The sequence below is a fragment of the Nematolebias whitei genome, chromosome 7, assembly GCF_014905685.2.
Source record: "Nematolebias whitei isolate Nwh7 chromosome 7, NemWhi1, whole genome shotgun sequence".
NCBI classification, from domain to species: domain Eukaryota; kingdom Metazoa; phylum Chordata; class Actinopteri; order Cyprinodontiformes; family Rivulidae; genus Nematolebias; species Nematolebias whitei.
Window position 1 is genome coordinate 28,015,188 of NC_056504.1, and position 11,242 is coordinate 28,026,429.

Here is an 11,242-nt window from a genome sequence, read left to right on the forward strand (position 1 = left end):
ACACACACACACACACACACACACACACACACACACACACACACACACATAAATAACGTGTGTTTTATCTGATGAAAAATGACCATGTCACCTGAAATTTTCATGACCTCCCTTTCATTATAAATTAACTTTGTATCATGTGATCACACGCTGCAGGGATGCAAGAAATACACACATTTTATGGTACATTGGAGTAATGTACAAAAATCAATGATCAGCAGAACTTTTACGATTTCTGAACCGTTAAAAAAAAAAAGAAACTAAACACAACCCTGTTTTACTTGAGTTTGCTACAAACATTTAGCTTTTGTCAACTTGAGACACCCTTTAATTAATTTATTTATTAGGTATTTTGTTCCACTGCTACAATTTCTGCTTCTATTATTATTAATAATGACATTTATGGTGCATTACTACTTATGCAGTCACTTAAGTCTGTTGCTAGGTGCTAAAACATTCAATATATTTTATTCATATTTATAATTTTAGATCACAGACTGATTATTTTAAACACACACATTTTTCCTTGGCAGTTTTAGGTTGACTCCATGTCCTGCCACAATGTGAAGGTATTTTTGTCTGTCCTATGCTCACACCTAGTGGTTAGGCTTGGTAACTACACTTTTTGATTAAAAAGGAAAAAGCAAAAAAGCAACGTTTTATTACTTTGATGTATAAAAGTTGGCTTTCTGCTAAACCCAATATTAGATTTTTTTTAAATAAAATGAACAAACCTGTTTGTTTTGTGCAGACTGGGAGGTCAAAGAGGAGGAGCAGTATGAACGGTGAAGTGGGCAATAGACGGCGGCGGAGGAGTCAGGAATGTGCATCGTAACAGGAACGCAGAGGCAGAGACAAAAAGCCTCAAACCCAAACTTCTTCATCCCAAACCCAGTGGACCATGTGTGTGTGAGTGTGTGTGTGTGTGTGTGTGAGCAGGGACATGAGCATTTCTCTGTCACACGCGTCGTGGAACAAGCAGAACGATCCTCCACGTGAGGATAGAACTTCAAAATCACTGCGTGAAGATTGGTGAACACTTTTTTCCCCCAAGATTTTATTAGAAAAACAAATTGTTTCAGTTCTTTTAAAAAAAACAAACACTGATGAATCCCCATTTCTTACTGTTGGGTTGACATGTGCCTCCACTCTTTATTTCCAAAACCACGTTTGCTGGTTTTCTGACCTTTAATTTGGTATAAAGCCTTTTTCCAGGCAGCTGCGTGCATCATGTTGGGGATTCAGACTTGAAACTTTGCGAAATTTATTATTTAAAAAACAAACAAACAGTGCAATATGAATATTTGATTATAAAGTGTAATCTGTTATCTGAATTGTATTTTACGTAAAAAGGAAAAACAACCACAATAGTTACATGTTTGTTTTGCCCAGAACTCAGCCTTGTTTCATGGTGGAAAGTTTTTGTTTCGGCAGGCACGGAAACAAGCTTCAATCAAGATGTGAGGGCTGCAGACATAAACTGAGATGTCCCACAACTCAAAACAGATGTTCAACATCATCAAACAATAGAAATAGTGTCTCTAAAAAGCACAAATGACCAAAATGTACGTAAAAAAATCTGTAATCTGTAATGACTTGCAAATTAACAAGCCGCTGTAACATGTGGTCATAACTGTAGAGGTTTTAAAAACATGGCTTTGTCCAAGTTTCTTCCAAAAAAATGAAAAAAAAAAAAAAACATAAAAAAAAACAACTACAAATTGAGCACCTTCTTTTCCCAATTTTTATATGACAATAGTCATGCACTAAAATCCCCCAATACATTCATGCTGAAATCTTCTAGTTTGTCTTTTTCGACCCATCGAACAGTATTACAGGACAGCCAGTCCTGGTCATCGTAGCGGATCAAATACAAAGCGACAAGCCTTGGTGTACGTACTAACAGACGAACTCTGAAATAATTACATTTCAAGCTGTTGGCAGCTGCAAAAAACCTTTTGATACAATCAAAATAAAAGCATACGCAAAATGGAATATAATAAAATAAAGTGATTGTGCAGCGTGTCAAAGTGGAGCAGCGGTTAGTGCTGTCTGCTCGCTGCAGAAAGCTTCGAGGTTTGGCCTGGGACTATTTTGTTAGTTTGGATTTTATCCTCCAGTTTAAAGACATCAGGCTAAAATGGTGAATGTGATTTAGCTGTTAATGAACATAAAAGCTGATGGTGCACCCCATGTACTGCTTTCTGTCAGCTGGGATGGTCTGCAGCCCGCCTAACACGGAGTGTACTCTACAAGACGATTCGATTCTAGGCACTTAAAGGATAAATGTTTACGCTTTGGAGCTTTAATGGAATTTAGGGATAGACGACTGAAACTTTAAAACTCAGAAAATAGTGCGGTTGGATGGAAATCCTAAAGCTGCAGTTCAGATCTTTTAATGTGGGATTCTGCGGAGAGGTTATTAGCAATGATTATCTTACCTGTTGTAGAAAGCTCTTTGAATTACTCCATTTTTGGAGAATTTAATTCTCCATGGATTCACAAACTAATCGCTAGTCCAAGCGACGCCGAGCCCAAAGTCGATTGCCGACGTCCTAAACAACTCTCATTCATGTGTTTTACAAATCTTTGCATTGCCATTAATTCCCCTTCACGTTGTTATTTACATGGAATTCTGTGGTTATTAAAAGCCAAAAGTGTCTATGTTAAAATGACAAGAACTCACTTTGTCTCGACTCTGCTCGGACTAGCCATTAGCTCATCAATCTGGTAAGTATTAGCTGTTCAAAGCTGTTCGAAGCGCTACCAACAACAGGTGAGTCATTGTCAAACACTTTAGGATCCGCCCACCACCTCCACCCCTCCAGGAGGTGCTGGAGAGTGTCGAGGGATGAATAGAGGGATGTTGCCTCTGAAACCCCACCACAGATGACCAGAAGAAAAATGTTTAGATGAGTGGATGGAAGTTAATTTTTAGCAGCCTTTCCAAAGAACCCCACTTTAAAATGTCTGAACTGTCTCTTTTAAAAACATTTAAAACCATAACTGAGCAGATAAACACATGCAGCATTATTTATTTTAATCATATATATATGAACACACCAGAAAATGACTTAACATCTAACTCCTACTTTGTTTTAGACAGGGTGAGGTCTTGACTGCACGTGTGGAGAAAGGGACGTAAAAACCACAGTTGCGCTTTAAAGTCACGACAAATTTGATGAGTTATTTTTCAGCTGTGGTATTGTGATATAATCATGCTTCTGTGCTAAACCAGATGTATATTTACTCCTCCCCCAATCCATTTTGTTCTTTTTTTTAAAATGTGTGTGTATGGTTGTTAGGGGGGGGGGGGGACAACAAAATTGCACTTTGGTGACTGTCGAACCAACACTGTCATCTTTACATGTAATGTCTAGACAAAGTCCGGACAATAAATTTGAAATGTTTTAATACCATTGGCTGGTTCAAAATGAAAACCTTAGCTGTCTTAACTATTTTGTGTATAAAAAAAAAAGAAAAAAAAACTGCAGTGACAACATTGTGTTTGTGTGTTAGTGTATATTGTTGTATGTTGGTGAGTTTTTTTAAACCGCTTGTTGCTAAATGTTTTCAAGTGCTGCTGCCTCTGAATATTCAAATATTTTGTATAGTGTAACTGAGCATGAAGTACTTTTTCTAGCCATTTTAGAGTGTATTCAAGGATTTACAGACTGTCTCACACACCTGTCATCAGAGACAAAAAGTGAAAGATATCTTCTTAGATTCTTATTCATGGTTTTGTTAAATTTACAATAATAAAAAGAAACACCCAGTGTGACTTAAAGGTAAACTGCAGCTGGGTGAACTGCACTGTGTTTGATGTAAAATTGGTTAAATCAGTTTGTTTTTATTATCGTGAAACATCTTTGAAGATCATTGCTCTGTAAAGAAATGATCCATGTTTTAAACTGGCATTTTATGCAAAAGAAATATTTTCTGACAAACAGTAAAACGGATCCTTTTGTTCATCTTGTCTTTACATTCATGCGTGTACATAACATTTAGAGGTCAACAACTACCAGGGCAGTAACTTTAACGTGCAGTAACTATCATTTGACGTTTCTAGATCAGATAAAACTAAAAAAATGTCATCTTATGTAACAAAAAACAATTTGTTTTGCATAACTTTTCAACACTACTTATAGTAGATACAACTACAAACATAGTCAAAATTTATTTTAAGTATGAGGAAAAATGAATGAAAACTTTTTATTGTCACATTGACAACCACTGAACAATATAATATTTTATTGTTTCCACAATCACAACCAATTAAAAACAATGGAGCAACTACTAGTTTGGCCACAAGAGGGCAGTAGAAACAAGTTTGTCTTCAAGGAGCAAGAATAAAATTACATTGAGGATTTATTTTAATAATATTAATGTGAGGAATATTTTACAGCGGTACAATCTTTAGGTAATGTCAAAAGTCATTAGATGTTTAAAATGAATAAGTTTAGAAAATAAAGCTGAGAAAACGGTTTCATTCAAAAGCATCTTTAAAATCCATTTTATAAAAATAATAGTAATAGCTCAGTTAAAAAATTTTTTTTTTTAACAATTAGAAGTTTCAGAAATTTTGTGTAGTGTGATTAGAATGCTTGTTAAGATTTCTAAATAAATTTTGTAATGAAATAGTTTTCCTAGCTATTGTTTTTGTGTCCAAAAATAAATTTAGAAGTGAAGCTCTTTAGCCAGCATAAACTGAAAATACTTAAATAGGTTTCGGAATGGATTTCTAAATGGTGTAGTAACTTCATTTACTTGAAAAGGATCCACTGGAGATGCAGAAGCAACATTGTTTAAGCTTAAAAAACTTTTTTTTTAATGAATTTGTATCAGTCTGACTGAAAAACAGACAAAAAGTTGTTTTTGTGCTCATATATCACTTTGAATTCGTATGTTGAGATTTCAAGAACAAATATTAAACTTTTTAATCAAGAGTGCTCTGTGAAATCTTTGTAATTTGATTAATTTTGAGGTTTGGATTCGTTGTAGTTTGCAAAAACAACGAGCTTTGAGAACAAGGAGTCATTTCTAAAAGCAAAGTAACAGCACGTTTAATCTGTGCACAGTGTTTAATGACAGACTCGGTCTTTAATGATCAGTAACAAGACAATAAAAAAAATGGCACACACACCTGCTTTACCCTTGATGTATTTACCCGCCTGCTGCCCTGGGGTCAAAACAAGTCAAGAAAGAGGTCTCTTGGGTCACATTGACCACAGGCCAGCAGGAATATGAACCACAACAATGAATATGAAAATGAAGCATTTCAGTTTTAAAACAAGACCCACAAACGTCTGTTACAAATGTTAAAAAGACAGAAATAAAAAATAAAACAGCAGTTGATCTCTAATTGCTGAAAATGACATAATTCAATCATGTCTTGATGTAAATAAAAACATTGCCTCCAACTACAGCCATAAAAGTTGCACAAATTACCACAAATAGTAATGTGCAAACTTGATGCTTGAGAATTCTGTGTAAAATATAAAGCGTTAGAGTACAGAAAAACATTTAAATCGCTGTTGAAAATAATCTGTGATGGTTTTAATATGCAGTTTAAATCTTGTATTAAAGCAGCTCTTCTAACAAACACGTCAGTTTGTGATAATAAATGTACAAAAAAACGTATTTGCATTAAAATGGCACAAAAATGACACAGTCTGGTTTTACATTTCACTCAGTTTGTGCAGCACAGAACAATAAACGACAACTTTGTGGAGAGAAAAAAACAACAACTTCCTTTCTTGTCTTTTGACAGAAAAATTAATAACACTGAACAAAAACTTTAAAAGGACACAATCTCTTAACTCCATGTTTTATAAATACAACTTTATGCTCAAACATTCCTCTTTTTTGTTTTTGCAGTAGAAACAGTTGTAACACCACCTAAATGTGTTCAAGTGCATGAAAGATTGTGACATCACAGAAAATATTTAACATTAAGACCATGCACCAGGCAACACACAAGTGCTGATTTGTTTATTGACACAAGTTTTGTGTTATTTCTCACAGCTTTAATGCTTCATCTCAGTCTGAGGGTAATTTGGTGCAGTTTTTTTTAAAACAGCAGACGAGACGACTTTTCTTTCCAAATATGGAACAAAAATACAATTTCCAACATGTGGAAGATGGTAAAGAGAGTTACTGGAAGGTAATGGTGTTCTCAAAGTTGACATTTAGTCATCCATCCGAACAAAAACATGAGAAAACTAAAAGCTCTGGATGACAGGAGGCTGATGGCCTCCACATCAGCATCAGTTTATGTCATCAGTTCACGGCACTGAAATGACGAGGATCTCTGCAATCCACGTCGTAACTCGTTAGGATCCAAAACACGCTGGATCTGGTTTGTCATTCAAGACTCTGTGTTCTAAAAAAAACCCACAGAAATGAAACATTCTCACAGTTTCTTCCATTTTTGCAAATAAATGATCTGCACAGGTTTGTTAAAATATGCTCTGTGGTTCATGAGATATTTTGCTAACAGACAAACAGGACCGACAACAAACACGAAAGTGTTGGGCAAAAATCTCATCTAAAGCTCTGAGTATTTGTTGGGGATCAGTCTCAGCTACTACTACATCAAGTTTTAGCTCAGTTTTTGTAAACCTTGACATTTGCGTGTTTGGCTAGCTGTGGTGGCCATCGTGAATTAGAGCAACTCCAATAGTCCGTCAGTTGTAGATATGCAGCCAAAGATTATGCTCTGAGAGTTTTATTAAAATCAGTCCAGTGGTTCACGAGATATTTTGCTAACAAGCACACAAACAGAAGCAAAAACATGTTTGACCTTTCATCTTAAAGCAGAGGGGAATAATAAAACAGTTCCATTCAGTTAAATACAATCTAGTTTAATAAATTCAATTTTAGCACAATAGTATATGTAGATTTTTCTTTAAATGCTGTCTAACTAAAGAAGCTATAAATAAAAATGTTTCTTAGGTGAATTAAATTTAGCATCTAAAGTAATGTTTTTGACTAAAATCATCTGAAGTGGTGAAAAATGTGAAGGGCATTGTTTGCTAACCAGTTCAGGGAACTATCAGGTTATACAAAACCGTTAACAAGAAAGTAAAAAAGTAATAAAAACATATGAATTTTTGTGCAAACCTGTTTGATTGAACACAATCAGGATTTAAACAAAGCTATTGAAATCAGTCAAACTGATCCAGATGTTTATCAGAGTATTACAAAGATTTGGAGCATTAGGGGGTAAGTCATCAGCAGAACTCCCGGGTGGAGGATTGTTCCTCACGTCTCATTCTTCGGCAAGATTCTCCTTCGTTACATCACGTTACGGAGGCAAAGTGAGAAGTTCAAGTGCTTTCTTTTCTGATTAGGTTAAAGGGAGGTCTTCAGATGGAGTGCATAAAACTGAAAATCTCTATAACAAAAGAGTGACAGTTTAGGGTGAATCACCAAATAATTTTGCAGATCTGTACTCATGTGAAGATAAAGAGTTACCTGCTGCAGCGTCCCAGGAGTGGTGTACAGATTGTAGAGCATCCGGAGGGGAACCATGAGCGTTGAAGAAAGAGTGAACCACCAGCCAAGAGCGTAACCCCACCATGGATACTCAGTGGTGTTGTTGAACTTGAGTGGAGTGTACTTTACCAAAGAAAAAATAAATGTTCCCTGGAAAAAACAAGGTCATCAGTACATCAGTTCTACTTTAAAACATGGTTTATTGATAAATTTAAGTTAGACAAACAGATAAGCGCAGTTGTGAAATCCAGTTTCTTCCAACTTCCTGAGGGGAGCGGGGCAAAAAGTGTGTGTGCTGGGTGAGTGGGGTCCTTCATGATGCAGGTGGCCTTCTTCCTGCATCTGGAGGTGTAGATGTCTGTGATGGTGGGGAGACTGACTCCAACAGACTTCTGTGCAGCCTTCACTACTCTCTGCAAAGCTTTTCTTTCTGCAGATGTGCAGCCTCCATGCCTCACCTGTCCTCTTCAGGGTCGATTTTAAGGTTTTATTGTTTGTTTTTAAAGTTTTAAAAAGTCTGGCCCCGTCATATTTATGTGATCTTTTTAACATCTACACTCCAGTAGGAGCACTACGGTCTATTCCAACCAGTTCTTCTTTGATGTCTCCAGATCTAAACTGAAGTCCAGAGGTGATCGGGTTTTTGCGGTTGCTGCTCCAAAACTGTGGAACAGTTGACCTGATCATTTAAAGACCGCTCAGACTGTTAAGACATTTATTTCTTTGCTCAAGATTCATCTTTGTTCCCTGGTGTTTGATCCAGAGTCTGAGAACTAGTTAGAGCTGATTTTTCTCGTTGTTGTGTGGTTTTCCTTCCTGCCCACAGCCATCAGCATCTATAACTCTTTAATGGAACCAGGATGATGAGATACAACATTTAATTTCTCTTTGGGATTAATAAAGTATTTTTGAATTGAAATTGAATTGAAGTTAATTTTCTTGTGTTTCCTTAGTGATGCTTGATGTTGTTGTTTTCATTTAGATTGATTAAATCATAAAGCGCTTTGGTCAACTTTTTTTGTTCTTATGTGCTATATAAAGAAATTCACATTGGCATGGACACTGGCAAATTAAAAAAAAATACTTAAATAATAAATACTAATTCATATTAGCCCTATGGTTTCATGTTTTATTTTTCACTAAAAACACAAAAATAGCACTACTTTGTGCTATTTTTGCCAATCATATATCAAAACGTTCACCTCATTTTATGAGGGTTATCTTTTGTATGTTTTACAGTTTTTCAGTTATTTAAAATTTATTTACAAATATTTCCCCATAAAAACATGCTGATGTTGCTTCAGTTCCTCCAAAACATTTTTCTCCTTGAAATCTGCATCAATCTACTGACTTGCCTTTTTACATTATAGCTAGCCTTGTGTTTCTTAGTAAACATTTTGCTAGTCCATGCTTATAGCTGGCCTTTTGATAATTTTAGCTTTTAACTAACCATTTGCAGCTTTTAGCTAGCTTTTTGTTGCTTTCATCTTTTAGATGGTGTTTTTCTGCCTTTACCTAGTGTTTTACTACTTTTAGTTTTAGCTATCGTTTTGCAGAGCTATCGTATCTGGCTGATAGCATTTAGCTTATTTTAGCTTTTAGTGAGTGTTCTGCTTCTTTTAGCTTTAACAACTAAGTTTCAGTTTCTTCTGCAAATTTTATCAAAGTCATTCAGCATTTACTATCTACACTGCATCGATTGTGTATTTTTAACACAAACCAACGGCATCTACACATTTATCACAGAGCCCACAGCTAATCTAAAACAATCCTCAAAGCTGAGAGTCTCTGTTTGCTTCAATACGTACGACTTCAATGACCTTAAGATTAAAACGAGTTAAGGGTTCGAGTTTTGCTTTAACAACTCACCAGACAGATCACTGGAGTAACATACTTCAAGCAGTACTTTATGAAGGGTAAAGGCCTGTATCCAATCATGTCCTCTATGTTGTTATAAAACCGTTCAGCTCCTGTGAGTGGATGCAAACACATACGTGAAACAAACTGAATTCATTGTGAAGATGCAACATATGTTCCTCTTGATAATCAACTCACCATATACCCATCCAACACACACAGAATGCAGAATGGCAAAGAGCAGCAAAGTCATCCCGCTGCAGGAGTAGTAGTCAAACAGCTGGAAAATGTACAGCCCACCCTGCGTGGGGGGCAGCAGCTTATACACCTCATTGTCATGTCACAGGAAAATGTACATTTTAGGATAATGGATCTTACTTCTGTCATCATCACAAGGCCAATGAAGAAACTCAGAACGCAGATGATCAGAAGGAGAAGTTTACGCCTATGGCCGACGTGGAAGAAACCAGGATTCAAGTCAGAAATTCCTGTTACAAGAGCTTCCAGACCTACAAACTGCAAACAACAAAACCTTTAGTCAGTTTATATTGACAAAGAGATTTTTATTTTCATATGTATGCAACATACATGTGCAAAGGAATATGATGCAAATTAATATAATATATAATGATATACATGTATATGTATGCTTAGTTGTGTATATATATAATCATGAATATATAGTACTCCCTACCACCTTGTGCATGTGTATATTGTCTTTTTCCAAATTTGTGTATTCTGTGTATTTTTTGACTTCCTCAAATTTCCCCCTGGGGATTTATAAAGTAAGCATCCATCCATCCATCCATCCATCCATGCATCCATCCATCCATCCATCCAACTATCTATCTTCTAGGTCCACATTTAGTTTAAATTTAAAAAAGAAAGGGAGACATGGTTATATTTTGTAAAAGTAAATAAATAAAATAATATTTTTTTTCAACATTATTACAACAAACTAAAATAATGGATTTTGATATCAATTATTACATGTAAATGTGGTCTTTCCATTAGTCGGTGCAGCATCCAAGATAAACAGAAGACATGTATCCAGATAAAGTTGAAAACCATTTAAAAATCCAGCACTTGCATAATTTTCAAAAGAAAGTTTAATAAAACTGAAAAAATACACAATCAAAACGATCTTTTAGTATTAGGCAATGTTTTTGTATTATTTACTTTTCATTGAAAAAAACCCCACTTTGTATAAGTTTAAAAACCAAAAGCAGTTTATTTTTTAAACTCATTATAGTTACACTAAGGTTCATCAGTTTACCTCACTGTCCAGTCCCAGAAAGATGATCATAATGAAGAAGAAGACCGCCCAGAGCTGAGGGAAAGGCATCATGGCAACAGCTCGAGGATAGGCGATGAACGCCAAACCAGGTCCTGCAGAGAGTTCAGTTTTTATACTATACATCTGCATCATTCAGAGAAAAAAACATCTGTTATTCATCTTCTGAAAAAACAACAGTAATGTGTTTCTACGGGTGCACCTGATTCGGCCACTTTTGATATGTCTGTGTTCTGCTCATAGGCCATGAATCCAAGAGCAGAGAAGATGGCAAAACCAGCAACAAAACTGGTTCCACTGTTCAGAAGGCACAAGTATACACAATCCCTGTGGACACATGGAAATAAAAGCACAACCCATAAGACATCTTGTACCTAAAATTTTCCTAGCTTTACCAGTAAGTATGTTAAGTAAGCATGAAAAGTTTGAACATTTACCTCTACAGTATATTTTTGAATTCTGTTAAATATATTATGAAAACTTCAACTGTATGTCTAAAAAAGTTCAATCTGGTCCTCTGGACATTAAAAAAAAACCAAAACAAAGCAAATCAACAAAAAAATGTAGAAACGTTTCGTCTCTCATCCGAGAGAC

General features: G+C 35.6%; 2 protein-coding genes across 2 annotated transcripts in view; one reads left to right on the plus strand and one right to left on the minus strand.

Moving 5' to 3' along the window:
• The window catches only part of fkbp5 (FKBP prolyl isomerase 5), an 18,683-nt gene extending 16,904 nt beyond the window's left edge, over nt 1–1,779 (plus strand). Inside the window, exon 11 of the mRNA XM_037678705.1 lies at nt 752–1,779. Coding sequence (XP_037534633.1) covers nt 752–835 — 84 coding nt within the window. The 3' untranslated portion in view covers nt 836–1,779. The remainder of the gene's footprint in view (nt 1–751) is intronic.
• A 5,404-nt stretch (nt 1,780–7,183) lies between these two features.
• Nucleotides 7,184–11,242, minus strand: part of slc6a22.1 (solute carrier family 6 member 22, tandem duplicate 1) — a 16,225-nt gene continuing 12,166 nt past the window's right edge. The window contains exons 9-15 of the mRNA XM_037679342.1: nt 10,851–10,975; nt 10,631–10,743; nt 9,733–9,870; nt 9,553–9,655; nt 9,367–9,467; nt 7,477–7,647; nt 7,184–7,396 (exon numbers count right to left, since the gene is read on the minus strand). Of these exons, the coding sequence (XP_037535270.1) occupies nt 7,349–7,396; nt 7,477–7,647; nt 9,367–9,467; nt 9,553–9,655; nt 9,733–9,870; nt 10,631–10,743; nt 10,851–10,975 (799 nt within the window). The 3' untranslated portion in view covers nt 7,184–7,348. The remainder of the gene's footprint in view (nt 7,397–7,476; nt 7,648–9,366; nt 9,468–9,552; nt 9,656–9,732; nt 9,871–10,630; nt 10,744–10,850; nt 10,976–11,242) is intronic.